Source organism: Phyllostomus discolor, chromosome 7, assembly GCF_004126475.2.
Source record: "Phyllostomus discolor isolate MPI-MPIP mPhyDis1 chromosome 7, mPhyDis1.pri.v3, whole genome shotgun sequence".
NCBI classification, from domain to species: Eukaryota; Metazoa; Chordata; class Mammalia; order Chiroptera; family Phyllostomidae; genus Phyllostomus; species Phyllostomus discolor.
Window position 1 is genome coordinate 3,599,383 of NC_040909.2, and position 19,392 is coordinate 3,618,774.

The 19,392-nt window shown below is 58.0% G+C and overlaps 1 protein-coding gene across 6 annotated transcripts in view; it reads right to left on the reverse strand.

Annotated features, from left to right (window-relative positions):
• Positions 1-19,392, reverse strand: part of DOCK3 (dedicator of cytokinesis 3) — a 268,621-nt gene that overhangs the window by 18,769 nt on the left and 230,460 nt on the right. For all 6 annotated transcript variants that reach the window (XM_036030272.1, XM_036030271.1, XM_036030269.1 and 3 more), the window contains 11 exons: positions 16,934-16,994; positions 16,328-16,421; positions 14,060-14,208; positions 10,165-10,251; positions 8,687-8,791; positions 5,071-5,212; positions 3,928-4,094; positions 3,693-3,779; positions 2,220-2,399; positions 1,615-1,698; positions 1,377-1,493 (listed from right to left, as the gene is read on the reverse strand). In XM_036030272.1, coding sequence (XP_035886165.1) covers positions 1,377-1,493; positions 1,615-1,698; positions 2,220-2,399; positions 3,693-3,779; positions 3,928-4,094; positions 5,071-5,212; positions 8,687-8,791; positions 10,165-10,251; positions 14,060-14,208; positions 16,328-16,421; positions 16,934-16,994 — 1,273 coding nt within the window. The remainder of the gene's footprint in view (positions 1-1,376; positions 1,494-1,614; positions 1,699-2,219; positions 2,400-3,692; positions 3,780-3,927; positions 4,095-5,070; positions 5,213-8,686; positions 8,792-10,164; positions 10,252-14,059; positions 14,209-16,327; positions 16,422-16,933; positions 16,995-19,392) is intronic.

A 19,392-nucleotide genomic window follows, 5' to 3' on the forward strand; every position in this document is an offset into this window, starting at 1 on the left:
CGAGGCCCCAAAGGACCGAGAGGACCAGAATCTCCAGCCTCTAAAAACAAGGCGAGTCAGCCCGACCAGGTCAGGCCCACTGAGCTGAGGGGTCCAGCCCTTCCCAGCGCCCTGAGGCCAGTGGTGATGCCTTGAAGGGGGGACTTCTTGTCCACGGTGGCCTTGCCCAATACTGACCGGCTTCGTGACCCTCACCTCCCTGCCACTTCTACCTAGGGGCCACAGGTAACGAGAGGAGAGCAGCAGGTAACTGGGCTCACACCCCCTGAGATCCGGCATGCCGTCAGCTGGCTAAGCAGGATGGCTTGCTTCTCTGGACAACGCACAGAGTTGCCCTGGCTGCTGTGGCTCAGTGGACTGAGCAATGGCCTGCGAACCACAAGGTCACCAGTTTGATTCCCAGTCAGGGCACATGCCTGGGTTGTGGCCAGGCCCCCAGATGGGGGTGTGTGAGAGGCAACCAATCGATGTTTCTCTCCCTGTCTTCTCTCTCATGTCCTTCTCATGTCCTCTCTCTCTACAAGTAAATAAATAAAATCTTAAAGAAAACATGCAGAGCCATCCCCATGGCTAAAAATGAGGTGAGGGTATGTGAACAGGGTTCCAGACCATGTGAACCCTATTTCCAGCCAGCCAACATTCCCTGTGAGGCGCCTGCAGGGAAAACAGTCCCGGAATGGAGGCCCTGCTTCAGCTCATCTGTGTGAGTCCCACGGCCACACCCTGCCGTGGAGGCCCAAGAGCCAGGCCGGAGTCAGGGAGATGTCCTGGGTCCTGGGCCAGAGTCCGGGTCCTGGGTCAGCCGCAGACCTGCCTGGCCCCTCTAAGAGCGGCTGATATGAGAGCACTCTCCACCCTAGGCCTTCTCAGGGGCCAGCCTGGGTGACCAGGCATACTGGAGGAAGAGGGAGAGAAGGAAGGAAGGAAGCTGGAGGGAAAAGATGAAGTGAGGGGGTGGGGAGAGGGAGGGACGGAGAGGGGATGAAGATGGGGAGGGAGGAGGAGAGAGATGGGGAGAGTGGGCTGGCCTCGGCTATGCCTTACCTCTTTAGGTTCCTGGGATGGAAAATATCTCCAAAGAGATCTCTACATGTGGGCCATATACTTTAGCTCTTTTCTTCCTCACATGAAACCTCTCTTCACTGGCACAGTACCTTGAAAAAATGGTCTTTGCCCTGGAATCTGACTTCTCCTTAGAGAGGGAGTGGACGGGGGCTCCTGGGCCTCCTTCCCCTGGACGGAGCACCCACCTCTGCAGCGCATACAGCTCTCCCTTCACGTCCCCTCTCCCGCCCACTCTCCCGCCGCTCGTGGCACGGGTCCGGCGGAGCGACCCCGGCTCTGCCGCGGCAGGGGCAGGGCAGGGCTGCACTTACGTGGTACAGGCTGGCCCGCATCATCTGGAACTGGTCGATCAGCTTCTTGTGGAGAGGGCGCATTTCCGGGTGCACGAACTTCTCGTGAACTGCCAGCCCGACGCCAAGGACGTGGACCTACCAGGGGACAGACCAGGCCGCTCTGTTAGCCAGAAGGCCGCCCGTGAGAGCTGCGGCCGTTCTGCGGAGCACAGCCTTTCCCTCCTGGCCGCCGGCCTCTAGGCCCCGCCAGACACACCTGTTCCTGCATGAGCTCCTTGAGCTGGGTGATCTTCTCAGCGTCTCCCGGGTGCTTGGTAATGTAATCTTTATCGAAGAAGGCCTGTGAAAGAGAAGGCCGAATCAGGAAAACCGTCTTCCCAAGACCACTACTTAGACGGGGCACAGGAAGTCTGAGCCTGAGGGTGCCCCCTGAGAGGCAGCCGGGCTGCCTCCTCACAGGTGTACACACCCATGCACCTCCAGTGGCGCGCCTGAACTCCCTGCAACCACGGGCGTGCTTTCTGCGTCTAAGAAGGGCTGATGGCGGCCAAGTCCTTCACGGCTCGATGGCCTGGTGGCCAGGTGTGGGGGCCAGTGTCTCAGGCCTGCCCCCAACTCACTTCTCTGGGAAGCGCTGGGCTGCAGGGCTCCTCTTGGGGGCCACTTAACACGCTTCCACAATCAGAAGGGTTACTATGTGGCAGAGTTCAGAGAACAAAAAGGAAGAAGCTACCCAGAGATGTCCCACAGAAACAGGCGGGTGGGGGCTTCCAGCCTCAGCCCAGGACCATGTCAGTCGGCGGAGGCACGGCCTGGAGAGGGTGAGCGGGGAAGGCTGGCTACCGCGAGGGCCCCGCTCACCTCTTGGTAGCGCGCGATGCCTCCGTTGACCGCCGCGTCGATGACCCCGTTCAGGCACATGCTGAGCAGGTTGATGTTGCCGTGCACCTGCTTGTGCTGGTACTGGCCGATCAGGGCCCGCAGCTCCTGGTTTTTGTTCTCCACAACTTGGATGGCGTTCTCCAGGGGGCTCACCTCCACCTGGCGCACACACCGCACGGCGTCAAGGCGGGCACCAGGACCATCCCTCCCTCATCACAGTCCTGCGATGCTGCTTCCCTGCCTGCCTCTGTGAACGGGCCTCCCTGCGCCCCTTCCAGTGTCCTCTGCTGACGTGCAGGCACCGAGATGGGGAGCAGACGCCGGTTTTGGGGTCAGAGAGCTCTGGCTTCCGAACCCTGGAGAACAGTGTCCCCGTTCACGAGCTGGGAGCGTGAGAGCACCTGCTGCCTCGGGGCCCTGCGAGGGCTAAATGAGAGGGGGCGTGCACAGCCCCCGGTAGGGGACTGGCCCGCGGAAGCCTGGGCCAGGCAGCTGGCCAAAGCTTGCTTGCCTTCTTCAGTTCTTAGAGAGAGGTCCTGTTGGGAACCGCCCTGCCTGGTTTCAGAAGCTGCAATCCCCTGTGGCTAAGGCTGAGAAAAGGACCTTGGGACCATAAGCCACTCAGGAGATAAAGCTTATCTTCCTTGTAGGGGCACCACCTCTGCCCCCTTTCTCCTCACCCTGCTTGGCCCCGGGGAAGATGACTGGTTAGCCAGTAACGAGTAAGATTCCTCAAAGGAGGGATGACCTAAGACAGGCACGGTTGCAAAGGGGCCCTCAAGGAAGGGCTTGGGGGCTATGGAAAAAGGGGGTGATGGACCCTCGCCCTTCAGCTTTGACCTAGCCTGAGTCCTCATTCTGTCTGCAAGAAATCTCCTAATCTCTGGGCTAATCTCTGGCCTTACTCCCCCTGCTTGACTTAAGCCAGAAACAATGCTGGAGGTGGGTGCAGTGCTGTGCTGGAAAGGGCGGGTTCCGCGGGGCCATCAGGCCTAAGAAAGCATGCATAAAGTCCTATGAAACCTGCTTTGCTAATACTCTCAATTTAAATGATAAGGGACCAAGCAGGAAGTGAGTTTGTTCCCCAAAGTCTTAAGGCCCTTTAGCTATCTGACCCCGACTCAGAATAAGCCCTCGGAGTTCTCTGAGTGTTGTCTATTGTTTGATCATCTCTGCCTGACAATGACTGACGAGCTTTACGTATGTACCCGGCATTCCTGTGCAAACTGGACCCAATAGAAGCCTGTCAAAGCAAGGGTCGGGCCGCTCTCCTCTTGAGAGAGTGGCTGAGCCGTCCCTCTTCCTCGACAGGACTCAGTAGTCCCTGTGAATCTCTCTCGTCTCATCCATAACGCCGCGGCCCCCAGGAGCCGGGCTCCGCGTCAGGTTCCTAAAGCCCGGGCGGAGGCGGCCGCGGTGGAGACCAGCCCCGCCTGCAGCAGCAGGGCTCACCAGTTCCCTCCTCTCCACCTCGAACCACCGAGAGATGCCGGGCAAGCTGTGCGTCAGGGTCAGCGTGGTGCGCTCGATCCACAGGCTCTGCGGGGAGGGCACAGGTACGTACAGGCCATTAGGCCGTGTCCGCCACACCCCTCTGCCCCAGGGGCGACACGGCGGCGAGTTCTCAAGAAAGTGGGGCTTGCCCTGTTTGCTGTGAGCACTGCCCAGCTTTCCCGGATTTGCTCACCTTGAATTCATTCTCCTTGTCCTTGGGGCCTTTGTGAAAAGGCCTGTCGTACCGGAACTTCCTCACGTTATTGACACGGTAGAAGCTCTTGACGCGATCCGGGACCCTGTCCATCTGCAGGACATCCACGTAGTCCGGAACGGGCGTCACTGCATAGATCTGAAGGTCTGCACAGGGAGTGAAGGGGATCCAGGCTTGCCAGTGAGATGGACTTGAATGGCTGACCCGTGTCACTCCCCAAAGGAGAGAGGAGCAGCTCAGCCGCGCCCCCGGCAGGGGCAGCAGCACTCGAGGGGTGGATCCTGAGCACAGTCAGGCCCAATCTCCCGACCGGCAGCCCCCGCCGGAGCCCGTGGCGCGTCCCCACAGTGCCAGCCAGGCTGAGCTGCCAGCCGCCAGGGCTCCCCAGTGCCCCTTCAATTCACAAGGGGAACGGGCCAGGGGAACAGAGGCAGTACCCACCCCACAGCAGTGAGAAAGTTGCTGGAGCCTGCCCACTGCAGGTAAACTGTTACTGTCAAACAACCTTTAATGAAATACTCTTTGGGGGTCTTTGTGGAGAGATAGCACAAGGGCGCCCACCTGCCTCCTCCTCCCACAGTGATGGCAACTGTCATGAAGTCTCCAAAAAAGCTGTGGGGGGAGGAGGGGCCCGTGTTTCCATTCAGACGTCCACGTGCCACCAAGCCACAGGCACTCCCTATCTCCTCCCTGCTCCCTCTGCCCCGACAGATACCAGGAGCAGTGACACACGCCCAGGGGAGCACAGCAGGGCAGGAACCAGCGGTAACCCTGGCGGCCCCCGCCACCGCACCAGCACCCTGCACGGTGATTGCTCCTGACTACCTAGGAAGACCCTTCGCAGGGCGGGTGGGGATAGGCAGCAGTCAGCCCGAGGGATGAAGGTCCCTCTGGGGCCCGGATGACTAGGCCCCGCCATGGCTGAGGGCATGTGGGGCCTCCTCTGTGTCACGAGTGCCCTGCTAAGTGAGACCTTAGTGGGGAGGACATGCTCTGGCTCAGGACTCATGGGTAGCCTAGCCGGTACGGCCAATGACCCGGCAGGGAGGCAGCTGACTGGGTGGGCCCCCAGTCCCCCACAGGGCCCCAGCTCTCCTCCCCCCACCGAGTGTGAAAAGATACACTGGGCATCGCACTGCAGGATGGTGTCGTCGGGGTGGTTGGGGTGCTGCATGGCGACGGCCTGTGGGAACTCGCTGAGCATCCTCTGCTGGAACGCCTCCAGCCGCTCATAGTCGTGGCCACGGCACACGTATTCCTTGTTCTGTCACAAACAGGAGAGCACACTCTATACCCTGGCTGCAGCCCCCACCTCCACATGGGGGTCGCAGTTACTCATCCCACGAACAAGTCCTAGGAGCCCATGGCAGGCAGGGGGCACAGCACTCAGTCCCCGTCCTCAGGAGATGATGGGCGGGAAGGGGAAGGGGATGAAGAAAACCACACTGGGATGGAGCTGCGGGGAGGGAGCGCCAGCTGCAGGAGGCTCGAAGGATGGAGGGCGCCCAGGAAGGGGTGCAAGGTGGGGGGTTGGATTCTGGAAAAAGCCATGCTGGAGAGTCCTGAAAGGTCCAGCTGGGTCAGCCTGGTAGAGGGGAGTGGGGGGGGCACAATGTATGTGGGCACAGTAGCGACTGGGGCAACAACCGCCAAGGCAGGAAAAGGTGCAGCTGGAAAGAGAGGTGTGTGTGCAGAAGGGGTGGGGGTGACTGGAGAGGCCTGCCGCTGTGTGCTTGTCCAGGGTCGCTTCTGTCAGCTGGAAGAAACCGTCTAAACGTCGCCCAGTCGTCAGTAGGTATTCAGGAATTGCTCATGGCAGTAATTCCTTTGCAAACAGCTCAGCAGAATAAATTAATACTATTCTAAATACACACTTCTTAGAGCCTGTGTTACACCACATTCGGTTTGGGCTAGGCCTCATTCTTTCTCCTTTGCGGACTGAAGGCACAACAAGGCGCCCGCACCCCTGCTGCTCTGTCTACCCCGAAGCTGGTCAGGAGGGCGTGGCCGGGTTCTTCTGAAGCCCTCGGGTGACATCTCTCTGCCCGCCCAGCTGCTGTGACAAGGTGGTGTCGGGCACCGGCAGCCCCTCCTAGCATGGTTTTGGAGGGAGAGACAGAAGGAGGTTCCTCGTGGCCAGTGCATGCTTCCCAGTGCATGGAGGATCAACGGCGAGGCCTTGGAGGACCTCAGCCTTTCTGGAATAGGATCTGTACCCCTTCCGCTTGTCCTCCCACAGGAGAACTCAGCTGAGGCTGGGCCACATGTCTGCACGGCCCGGAGCGAGGGGGCTGCCAGAACAGAAGTGACGGCCAGGAGAAGCGGCTGGCCCCCCAGTGGAACGGACCAGCAGTCAGAGGGCGGACATTTCTCAGTCCCTTGACTGAAAGCAAAACTGACAGAAAAGGTAATTATGAAGAACTGACCTTTTCATATCCACTCACAAATGTACAGTCTCCACCAATCTCTGTTCACGGGTCAAATAAAGAGAAACATACTCCCCTAAGAAGGGAGGGCTGGATGTTTTCCTGTCTCTGTGCAGATTATTAAATAATCACATTTGGGAAGCAAGGCAAGCAGATGGTCCAGAGAAACCAAGCTGGCAGAGCTAAGGTAATCCTGGCCTGTGTGTTCAGAGAAGATTCAGCAGAAGGAAGGCACGTATCATTGACCTTGAAGCACACTGTCTGTTCCAAGTTTGCTCAGGCAGAAGCCCCGGCACCCCCACACAAGAGGGATCTGGCTGCCACTGCTGCGCACCTCGGCCCTGCCAGCTGCAAGGCAAACAGCTACCTCCTGGGAGGGGCTGAGAGAAGGGGAGGCAGCACGCGGCTGGGCCAGGCTGACGTGCGCACGAAACACACTCCTAGGGACTGCTCTTCTGTGTGGACACGGGTGGCGTTTCTGAACACCCTTGTTCTTCTCCCTCCAGCACCAGCACCCTTGAAACCACACGCGGCCACTCAGACTGCCGCCGTGAGCGCTATCTGACGGCTCGGGTGCGGTCTCCATGCCGGGTCCCACTTGTCAGAACGCTCTGTGAGTCCTGAGACACTGATGTGCCCTGTCACGTGAGCACGAGGGGTGGGAGCCGGGCCGAGCAAGGACGGAGACCTCCTGTTCGGCAGGGACAGAAACGGGGGGCGTCAGGTGTTGATTTGTATCGTACATCCAAAATAATTGTGTGTGGAGAGTAAAATCTTGTTTACGATATACAGATTATGGGACTAAACAAGGAGAAAAAAATGAAAATAAAGCATGATTTGCAAAGATGAAATGAGAAAGCAATAGGTTGCAGGGCCAGAGTCATTAGTTTGTCGAAGAACTTTCCGGAGCTGCTTTGGTTTCTCGTGCCTGCGGAACTCCTCCTCCCTCCCCTTCCGACCCCACCCCCACCGCTGTGGAGTGATCTGTGCTGACGGGGCTGTCTCCGAGATGCCGCGCCTACGGCCCCCAGAACGTGCAGGAGGCCCTCCGCTCACTCGCATCCCGCTGCTCCGGTGGCTCCCGTGGAGCGGGGTCAGAGCCTGCCCGGGGATCCAACTACGCAGCAGGTGCTGGCCGTCCCTGTCAGTCCCGCCAGTTCCGACAGAAAGCGCTTTTCCTTTTTGCCTAGGGTGACGGCTGCCCGGGAAACGTGCGAGTTGACCTGCCTTACTCTGAAATATGGTCAGTCTGAGCGCTGTTGCTAGCAGACTGGCTTTTTAAGGGAACATTAAACCCAGTTGAACTTTGATGTGATCCCAAGCTTATTACCGCTCATTGACTAAAGTGTTTTCTCCAGTAGGACAGGATCCCGAGTACATCCAAGGGATTCTATGAACTGTCCCCTCTGCTGGCTGAGACTTGGGGACGCTGAACTCCAGTAAGATACTGGAACTGGGGACAACAGGGGCTCGTCTCGGGTCTCAGCTGCACCCCCGGGGCCCTTTCACCAGCACAGGTGCGCTGAGGTCACCTGAGAATGGCAAACCCCTATGGGCCACAGCCCACAGCCCAGGCTGACCCCTCCCAGAGCCTCCGCATTGTGCTGAACACATAAGAAAATCACAACTGTTCAACTGGCGTCAGGACTTCTGTGCTCAGTCATTCCTCACCTCCACCGTCCGTATCCCCGCCCACCTCCCAGGCAATGGTGGGGAGAAGCGCCTGTCTTCACCCAGGGCAGAGGAATGGCCGCCTAGAAAAGGCTTTGCACAGCCAAAGCCCTTCCACAGCCCAGCACCAAAGGGGACCGTCCTCCAGGCTGACTCACATCAACAGGCCTCGATCCTGGCTGCAAAGCCTACAGTGCAACCAGGGCAAAGAACCATCATCTTCAATGATGAACCCTAAAGGGCCAGCCCATTGCTGAGGTGAGGGTTAGGCTGGTGTCCTGTCCGGCTGAGATAGTTCAGTGGAAGATTCTAGGCACTGGAAGCAGAAGCTGGAAGGTTTCTAAACATACTTATGTGACAGTCTCAGACCCTGGCCAGTTCCTGCAAGAACCTGGCTGATCTGGGAAGAAAGCCACCCTCACGTTTCAGGTCGCGATAAAATAGCACAGCAGAGTAAAACAGGGCCTGAAGCAGGCAGCCAGTCCAGGCAAGTAAAGCCAAATGCCTTTTGTTGGCTGGTCAGTCCTTCCAAAAGAATTATTCGGTAGAACAGGAGAAAAGGGGGGAGGGGAAGGACAGGTTGTAAAGGAGTGACGTGTGAAACAGGATCGAGGCTGTTGGGATGACTGGCATGGACTCACCCGAAGGAAGAAAGGAAACTTCCTGCCATAGAAGCCGACCCGAAAGAACTCGGGCTCCAGGCGCTGCTGCTCCATGATGTTGTCGTAGTAGCTGGCTTCCATTTTCTGTGAAGGAGAAAGGCAGTTGCCTGCAGGTTGGCTTGGCTGCTAGTAGTCCAAAGCAAGTCCTCCCGGGCCCAAGGAGACACTCTCTTTTGTAAAGAGAACACAGCAACTCCGTCTACACGAGAGGTGAGCGTGCAGCCAGGGTCAGCCTCTCCCCAGGGAGCGGCAGGGTACCTGCAGCGGGGCGGGGAGAGGCCTGCCCCCGCAGCCCCGAGAGGCTGCCCTGCGTGTCTTTCCCGGGGGGCGGGCCCAGCTGCGTGCAGACCCAGGCGTCTGGCACTTCGAGAGGCAAATGTTGAACATGTGTAGTTGCCACCCCCACCCCGCTCGGGGTACTTCTGGTCTTGACTGGTACTACGCCAACTGACCCCAGGCTAATGCAGCTTATAGGGTCTAACGGCAATTCTCAGCGCCACTGTCCATCAGTCCAACTGTGTTGCTTTCATTCATCTATCACGTGACGGAAGAGGCCAATAGAGTGAGGAAGGCTCCTTTGCCAGCAGCGCTGGTGCTGGTTCCAATGTAGGAGACTTTAAACTTTAAAAGTTGGACTTTACTAGCCACAATGTCTGGCATTTCCATGGCTGGTAAGTTTTTTAGTCTTGGCTGACCTCACTTTACATTCAGAAAAATTCAGTGGACTCTGACTGTGAGGACAGCTCCAGTGTATTCAAGCAAGGCAGCCTGCCAGGAAGGAGAGGGCTTTAAAGACCAGTCAAGAAGCTACTGCTCGGGAACCACGTCTATTATATACGCCCGACCCCGGCCGGGACCGGAGAACACAGCGGAGCCAGCCGTGCTACAGAGGCTGCGGGAGGGTGAGCTGAGACTGCTCACCTCTCTTTGCCAGTGAACTCAGCAGCTATTTTAATTCAAAACCCAGCACCAGCAACCAGGAAAAATTTGGTGGACGCCTTCCAAGTCCATGGGGCATTTCACTTAATTTCTAAATATTTGCTTCAAAGAAGGGAGTAAGAATGAGATGCTTGAAAGTGACCACAAGCTCAGCAGGGAAAGAGCTTACAAAGCTTTCAGGTGAAGCAACCCGGAACAGAACCATTTCAGGGAGACCTCCGTCGGAGGTTGCGCTGCCACCTGCTCCTTGGACCCTCATCCTGCCTGGCGTGCGCTGCTTCTCTCGTCCCTGTGCACCCGTGGGCTTGGGGGCTGGCCAGACCATCGTTCACCAAGTGTTTTGGTTCCAGCCCAACTGCAAGGCTCTTGAAGGTAAAACCTCGGCCTCTGCTCCTCCTCCATGTCCACAGCACCACACCAAAGGGCTGGGCCTGCCGTGAACGCCTGCTCGGACCCTGGGGCCAGGGGAGCCCGACCCCTCCAGGGAGGGCTGGGGCGGGGGAAGAGGCGGAGCTCACCCGGATCCAGCTGAGGCTCTGGTAGTCGTAGAGGCTCTCATACTGACAGGCCAGCTCCCTGCACAGCGGGATCCCGAACTCCCAGCTCTGCGCCAGAAACAGAAACACGGCTTCAGCACCTCGGGCATCTCGGAGGGCCCCCCACCACACCACACACGTCAGAGGGCACGACCAGAGGCCTCCTGCAGCGCATACGTCACGGAGAACGTAAGCTCAAGGCCAGTTTGCAGAGCACAGCACGAAGCACTCCGGCTTCCAGCTCGGGGCAGCTTTCAGGTTTCTCCCTGAAGCCCTCCCCTGCAGAAGGCCTTTCCCTGACCGCCTGGTCAAGGACAGGCACGCCACGCCACTCACTACTCCGAAGTCACCTTATTTAAGAAGAGGGTTTACATTTTTGCTGTACTGGTCTCAGCCACATGGTAACCTGCACGAGGGCAGGCACTCTGTCTGCGTACTTCATCCTCGGGGCCTAGAACGGCAGTGGGCAGGGGCAGGCCCTCAACATTTATCTAACGAGTTAATAAAGGGAACAACGACTTTTAAATTAAGATGATTTAAGACCAGAAACCTGACAACTCCCTTTATAGAAAGATTAAAAACACGCTTTAAATCTTAAAGTAGGCTTCGGCTAACCCTCACCCACACAGGTCCCCGGCTGCTTCCGTGGGGTGGCTCCTGCTACGGTGACGGGCCCATCGAGTAGGTGCCCGAGGAGGGCTGCCGGGGCCTTCCGCGAGGGGCCAGATTGTCCATTTCTCCTTTTGCATATAACGCTGCCTCTGTTGGTAAGACTGGGAACCGCTGGTTTCCTTGGTATTTCCTTGGTATGAAGAGAAGCTAGCTGTTTGTCTTCAACATCTAAATACTAGCTAAATTTTTTACATCATAGGGAATTTTAAACACGGGAAAACGGAACAGGAGGACGAACCCCCAGGTCCTCCCCACTCGGCTTCAACGACGAACAACTGGCGGCCAGTGTCGTGTCACTCGTGCCCTGCCCACCGACCGACGGACTCCTCCCTATAGTTTCTGAAGCAAATCTCGTGTCATTCCACCCATAAATATTTCAGTGTGAATGTTTAAACAATAAAGACTATTTTTTTTTGAAAAATACTATTTGAAACAGCATCAGGGAGGACGACACCAGTATTTCATTTGGGTCTGTTTCTCAGAAAGAGCGTATTATTTCTATCCTTTGAAGTGATTAATGCCATATGGATTGAAACTGCAGGACCAATTAAAAAGATGGGAAAAAGAGGAAATTTTCAACAGACCCCCAACTCCCCACCCCAATACAAGGACTGCCTCAGGGGGCTAGAAAGCGCCCATCCCAAACTCTCAGCTCCCGGGGCATACACGGGCCCCTCCCTGGCCCCAGGCGCTGCTCCAGCAGGTCAGCCAACGGCCCACCACTGAGCCTGCAGTGGGCCTCGCAGCTGAGCTGTGCACAGAATTCTGGCGCCCACCAAGAGCGCCCACTGGGGAACTGCTCATTCAGGGGACAAGGGCCCCACATGGGGCTAAGGAGCTCTGCCTGCTGGTGGCAGCCCCCAGTAAAGCAGGTCTTCTCCCCTCGTGGGACAGTGGGGTTGGTATCCGCCTTGCCGACATCTCTGCCCCAGTTTGAAACCCTGCTGCTCTAGGCCCCCCTCCAACCCCCAGTTATCTCTTGAGCAAGCCAGGACCGAGAGCTTGTGCGGAAAACCGGGGGGTCTGGGGGTTCTGGGAGCTGCCTCTAAATGCAGGTGGGGGACATGCTGCATTGGCATCTAGTCTTGTCTCGTGGCTTCCTTCCTCCTGACAGGAGGCAGAGCAGCTCCAAAACTCCCTACCAGTGTCTGAGATTCAGTCACTTCTACCAGCTCTGGCCGGTGTGTGCTTTTCCGCATCCTCGTGGGCCCCACCCCCGGGGACAGCAGAAACGTCTCACTGACTCGGGATCACTGTAGCCAAACTGGGAAAGGAGGCAAACCCTGGGGCTCCAGGATGCTGTTCGTTTTCCTGTAACAGCCAGGTTCTGCTTTTCTGGAACTATTTAAAAAAACCCCAAAGAACCCTGAACACTTTCCAAACACCGGTTAGCCCTGACCACTGGTTCCATCACGTCCGGAGGCACAGAAACAGTCTGAGTTGGAGCATCTGTGTGAGCCCAAAGGAATGAATCCCATAAATACCCCTTTGAAGATGAGTGCATGCAAGGGCTCCAGGTGGGGTCTGCGCTTGGCAGGGAACCTGCCCCTCCCCGGCCGTTCACAGCACAGGCAGGGGGTGAGCAGCGGAGGCTCCCGGGAAGGAGGCCCGTGGAGCCTCTGGCCCTTCTGCCCTCCTGCTCGGCCAGTCCCCAGGCAGCGTCTGCATGTCATTCCCTTGCCCACACTAAGCTTTAATCTGCTTTTCTAAACACTGCTTAGTGTGGGGTGGGGAGGGGAGGGGACCCTTCATGCTCCCGAGTCCCACTGCAGGCTCAGTTGATTAGGGTAACTCTGTGCTGCCCACTGTCTGCCCAGGGAAAGGAGAGAGAACTAATATAATGAAAGCCTTCGTGCCCACGCACACCATGCTTACGCCATTTCCTCCAAGCTGGGAGGGCTTGCCCGGCCAGCGGGTAAGTGGCAGCTTTAGGTGGGCCACGAGCCAGGAACACAGGCCTAAAGTACGCTGGCGCGGAGCCCTATGTCCAGCCCTGGGCCAGCAAGGGGGAGGCTCTGGGCCCAGACAGTGCACCGGTCAGCTGTTGTAACTGAGAACTGAGCATGACCACCTTTCCCAGCCGGGTTACAGGAGAGCTCCCGAGGTTTCGGACAGGTTCTTGCTCACCAGTGCATCCCTGGCAGGGGTGAGTGTTTTTCACAGATACAGAAGTCTCCTATGTTACATAAAAACTGATATATGGGCAAAATTCATTAAGGTTTAATCAGGGGTGTCCAACCTGCGGCCCACGGGCCACATGCAGCCCAGGATGGCTGTGAATGTGGCCCGACACAAAACTGTAAACTTATTTAAAACATTATGAGGTTTTTTGTGTGTGTGATTGTGTGTCACAACGTATTTAATGTGTGGCCCAAGACAATTCTTCCAGTGTGGAGCAGAGAAGCCAAAAGGTTGGACACCCTTGGCTCAAATCTTTCCTTTTTTACAACAAAAAACTCATTTGAAAAAAAAAACAATTTCCATTTAAGTTAGGGGCTCAGCTACCATACTTCCCTGAATGATCCTATTTCAGCCCTCGAAACAAGCTCAAAGCTGAGTGATGAAAGAACACCTTCGATAAGTTACATGCCCAGCCTTTCCAGTGCCTGGGCCACAAGCAGAGGTGGTGGGCAAGGGGGGTGGGTGCAGAGGGCCCACCGGGAGCTCTGCCAGAGGAGGGAGCACCACGGCCGGAGCCCCCAAGGAGGCCGGAACCAATGCGGAGGACGCCCGCCAGCCCCACTGCAGGGGGCCTGGTGGAGGGTGACCCAGTGAGAGAGCAGCCCAGGCTGGGTGCGAGGAAGAGGAAGAGGAACGCCAGACGAGAGCAGGCACCAGTGAGAGGCAGCAGGGGCTCCTCAGGCTCGGGTTCAAACCCACGCACTTTCACAGCTCGTCTTCCACGCAGACTAGGGAGCCACATCCAGCAGACAGAAGCGGGCCCAGGAGCCCGGCTGTGGGAGCACGAGCGTCTACAGGTGTGCAGGCTGGCGTGTGGGGATGTCTCGTACACTCCCAATCCGGAGCCGACTTCCAAGTGACAGGACCGGCCCTTTCTCCCCCGCCCCCAGAGAACATCGTGCTGCCTCCGGGTCTGATGCACACACCGGGGCACCCGCCGCTCGCCACCCCACACAGCGCCGGGGCGGCAGAAGCTGGGGGGCGGCAGAAGCTGGGGGCCGGAAGGCCTGCCCCGTGGCCCTACCTTGCCTTTGTTGAAGTAGTGGATGATCTTGCGGCACAGACCCTCTCTCCGCTGCCACTCCGTCTGAGGCGGGTAGTGCAGGAATTCCCGCAGAGGCCGCTCCTCCCAGCGCAGCAGCTCGCAGTAGAGCAGCAGGGTGAAGGCCGCCTCTGCGGGGACAGGCGGCGTGGGGGTCAGGGACTGTGCAGCGCGCCAGGGCCGGCGCGCGCAGCCCAGCTCAGGGACACTGGGCACCCAAGGTGACACAGAGGGGCTGTCCAGCCAGCCGACAACCCGTGACAACAGCACCAAGGAGCCACATATCCTGGTAGACGCCTTCTCCCCACAGCCTGGTCGCTGGTCCCGGGCTCCAGATAACGCACGGCCCAGCTGCCCGAGCTCCCCTGTGCATGCTGCCTTGCGCTGGCAGACACGGCCGTGTCGGGGAGAGCTCCTGGGAGCCACTTTGCTCGGGTGACTAGAACTTCCTTTTCAGGCTTATCAGAACTGGCTCTGAGGAGCGAGCACTGACCAAGGGTTCTCGCTGCTCCCCCTACGCCAGCCTCAAGGTCTTCGCCTTCACCTTCTAATCCAACCATAGCCCTGGAAATGACCCTCTCTCCTCATCTCGACTGATTCTGCAAGGACCAGAGAGAGGATGGGTGGATGGGGCTGTGGGGTGGACCTGAGGCCAGAAGCTCCATTCCCGGAGGAACCTGAAGTCGATGCTAGACCCGGGGAAGACACTCCGCAACACCTCACCCCACCAGCGGAATGGCTGGAGGGTTATATAACACAGCAGCCAAACTCCACGGCTCCCTAAGTTCCAAGGAATGAGTCACACTGAATTCCAGCTGCTGCTCAGGGTCCTCACTTCATTGTCTACACCTTCCTGTTCTATCTGCTCATGTTTAGCGGCTCATCTCCTCCTGGAAAGTTCATTAGTTCTAGCATCTGCGTGGACTTCAAGGCCCTACTCAGGTCTGCTCCCCAGGCCTAGGAAGCACCTCATTTCTAACTGCTTTGTGACCCACTTCCAGTTTCAGCTCAGCCCACCCACTGGCTTGCAGGGACTCCCTGCCGCTCCTCAGCCTCGCTCTCTGCCCGCCCTCTGGCCGCCGGACCCTCCTGCCCAGGGACGCACACGCCTCCTCACTGGGTGTGGGAAGCAGCCCTGTCTGGGGGGGGGGGGGGGGGGCAAGCCTCTGAGGCACTCCAGGCCTGCCTCTGGAGCTCAGGAAACAATACACTCTTTTCAGACGTCACTCCTGGGGCCACCAGAGCCGGCCTCCACCCCTTCTCTGTCCACATCTGTGACCCAGCCTCTCGGTCACAGCCCTGTCCTCCAGTTTAGTACATGCTGCTACCGAGGCGCGGAATTTATCAGTCCGTCACCCCACTGCCTTCTTTGGGGGCTCCTGGAAGTGTGGACAAGACATGGCCGCAGGGCATGGCCCAGCCACCCTTCAAGTCTTGTCGAGCTCTGTTGTCAGAAAAAGTGGCATCTGTATCTAACGGTCTGACAGCTAGAGATAAGGGAAAAATTCTGTGTTGCAACAAATCCACCTAATTCTAGTAATGTCTGTGGGCAATAGCTTGAATTTCCCGATCTAGCACACACATTTAAGTCCTGCAGTCCAAGGGCGAAGACGGAGTGGCTGGTCCCCACAGAGAGAAGGTGAGTATCTGGGGGGGACTATGGCCAAGGCGATCAGGCAGGACCCCTGATTCCTGCGTGACAGGCACACTGAAATGCTTTTGAGTGTGTTCTGTCCGAGGAGGCCTTAGTAATAAACTATGCTGTGGAAAGGCCCGTCAGAGAGCGCTCTCCATACTCTCCTTTGGGAGAGCCACGGGGGCTGCTGTGTCATTGGAGGGGAAGAGGCCAGACTGCTAGGCAGGTCTGCGCGGGTTCGAGTTCCCTAAGTCCAGCGGTGGACTGAGAGAGGCACTGTGCGTGAGGGGAGATGGTGAGCCCGGGGTGCTCTGAGCCTGGCACACCAGAGCCTGGAGGCCTCCCAGGAGGCCTGAGGGAGGGGGAAGAGGAGGCAGGGGGAACAGAACAGCAGCCGCAGGCTACAGAGGATGAGGCACGAGGCATAAGCGGAAGTTCTGCTTTCTCCGCCCCCTGTCACGAAGCAGCCGAGGGAGCGGAGGGAGGCGAGGGGCAGCAAGGCCCAACACCGTGCTAACATCCGGCCGACGCCAGTCCAGAGCCTTCCTCTGCCAGCTCTGCATCCCCGTCGAGCCCGTCCTCTCCGGGACGCGCGGCTTCCCTCTCCCACTCACCTGTGTAGTTCTCAGCCTGCAAGTGCATGTCACAGAGCTTGTGGATGTAGCGAATATACATCTCTTCTTTGTTAATCTCTGACTTGTAGAAGTTCTGTGAGAGAGAGGGAAATGCACACAAAGATGGGAGAGGCTGCCCCCTGTGGAGGCCACACCTGAGATCCAGGCGGCTGGCCACAGCCCTCCCATGCTGGGCAGGCTGTGGAGGCAGCCCACCCCAGAACGGGGAAGGACCCAGCAGAAGGCACGCCTGCGCAGGGCGGAGCCACTGGCGCATCTGCAGGGGCCCTGCGCACTGAGGAAGAGGAGGAGCGCCAGTGCGGCCTGGGGACCAGGGCAAGCTAGGAGTCGGGGTGTGGCAGGGATGGTGGGACCTTGCCAACAGGCCAGGCTGGAGCTCCGGCCAAAGAGACGTTCATTTCATGCCGTTCCCAAGTGGACACGGGACTGGAGAGCGGCGGGTCTCCCCGACGCCAGCCGCGGGGCCGGTGTCCCCGCTCAAACTGCCAGGCCCACAGCGGGGCTCTGTGGGGCGGCCAGGCCGGCCGCAGGGCAGCACAGAACCCACGCTACCAGGCGGCGGGAGGAAGGGCCCGTGTCCCTCACCATCAGGTTAACTGTGCAGCCGATCTTCTTATTCTCTGTCTCCTCCCCTTTCATGCAGTCCCTGGAAGGGAGAGTGCAGGTGAGAGGCGGCCCCAGGGCATGCAGCCGTGCCTCTGGGGCAACGCAGAACTGCAGTGTCGCTGAGGCGTCGGTGTGACCCACGGCGGGGCTGGGCTGTTCTCCAACCGGAGCTGCTTCCCCCGACGCTTCCCCTGGACAGCAGGGAGGACCCTTCTGAAAGCGGCTTCTGAAGCATCTGTCTGGCTGCGCCTAGACCAGCGGCTGGGCAACCCTCGGTGTGACGGGAGGGGCCTGGGAAAGGAAGGCGCCGCGACCTCCAGCTGCCTCTTCTGGGGGGAGACTCCAAAAGAACCCCGAGGGCCCGGCAACCCCGGCTCCGCCCCTGTCTGCTCCGGGGCACCAAGAACACGTTCCTGGGGCCTTGCTTTCTAGGCTGGGGATGCGGCTGCGACCAATGAGCGCTTCTGCATCCGACACAAAGTGTCTGGGGTTCATGCAGAAGTGAACACATCAGCACAAGAGCTAAAGAGGCGCTTCTCCAAGTACCAAGGTCCATGCCGACATGAAACTGAGTTTCGTGCTATAGGTTCGAGTTATCTTGGAGTGCAACGTGTTGATTACTTGTATAAACAGTGTGTGTGTGTGTGTGTGTGTGTGCATATACACATGTGTATACACACATACACATATACGTATATATTAGCTTTCAACAGCTATTCTCTTATTAACCTCTTGCTGAACTACACTGCACTGGGGTAGAAAAGACTTCCTTGGTCCCTGCATAACCTTCCCACAAGCTCACCCAACCCATCAACATGTACTATACACCCGCCGGGGACTGTCCCAGCTCTGTGCAGGGGACCGGGGAAGTAAGGACAAGGGTCCTGTCCTCGGGGAGCTGGCCCTCTTCTGTTGGATGAGTCAGAAAGGCGACAAGCGGTCATCATCTGAGGTGACCCATGCTCTGACATCGAAGCCAAGCTCCTGGCTGGGAAAGCCCCCCTGATGGGGGCGGGCTGGAAAGCCGACCCTCAGAAGGACACACATGTGCGTGGGAACAACATGGATGAGGAGCCAGGGCATGGCTCCGGAGTCAGACAGGTCCAGGTTCAAATCCTGGCAACGGCACTCCCTGCCAATAGTGTTTCTTCACTGGTAAAAGGACCGCCCTTCAGGGCTGCCTATGGTATTAGAGACGGCGTGTGTAAAGCACAAAGTACGTGGCATACTTTTCATAAATGGGAGCCGTCACCAGCATCATGGTGCCCCCTTTTATGCTCACAAGGAATGACCCTGGGAGGCTGGGGTGCAGGGCCTGGGTACTGGGGACTGGTGGGAGACAGGGCCAGAGAGGTGGGCAAAGGCCAGTTTATGAAGAGCCTTCGATGTCACGCAAAAGAGTGTGAACTTTTTGTTGTAGGTACGATCACCGAGACAAGAAGTGGAGGAGAACGAACTTGGTTCTGGCCATGAATTTGAGTTATCTGTGCAAGGCAGGCAGAGAAATCAAGCAGCTAGAGCTAGGCCCTGGAGCCTAGGAAATTCGTTGCTGTTCTTTCACCGTGACAGGCCACGGTGAAGAAGGCCGCCCTTTGTTAAGTGTCGCAGTTAGGAAGAGGGCAAGCGTTTGCCCACACGTGCTCCCTGGGCGATGGCAGGTGCAGGAAAGGCCAGGGCTACGGCGAGAACAAGCCAGCCCTCTGTTCTACGAGGGACTCCCAGAAGGCCACTGTGACCTCACAGGGCCCAGGAACAATGGCCCAAAGCTCACGCAAGCACAACTGTGCTACAGGAAGCGGAGAGGCTCAAGGTGCGAACGCTTTTCTCACGAATTCCCTTTCCACACCCAGGCCAGTGCTCTGGCCACCCCAGGCTGCGGCAGAGCAGGAGTCTGGCGCGGCGACGCCTCCGGTTCGGCGGTGACGGTGGCGGCCTACCCTCGCTCCCATTTCCTGACCCGTGGGCTGGACCTGCTTCCCCTCGGGGCAGTGTCCGTCCCGCAGCACAGAGGAGACGACCCTTGCTTGCTTGCTCGGGGCCAGGCTTCCTCTGTCATCCCCCTCCTTCCGTATCACCTCCCTCCTTCCTCATCACCTCCCTCTAGGTCCCAAAGGCCCCCTCAGCTGCCACGCCTGAACCCTCCCGAGAGGATAACTAAGGTTCTAGTGGCGGTTTCACGGTCACTCGCAGACTAATTCAAAAGCCAGGGAATGACCGAGAAAGCAGGCTTTCACGAAAAAACTAATTTCACATGAACTCTCAAGCTGAAAGGAGTGTAAAGATCTCTGAGCTCAGTCACAGCCTGCTTCCTTTAATCCGTTCACGGCCAGGACCAAAGGACAGAAATAAACAGACTTCAGGCAGTGAATGCAGGCATGGAAAGATGAGGTCCCTAGACGACGGAAAGGCCACTGAAAGTCCTTCTGGGTCGCACTTCT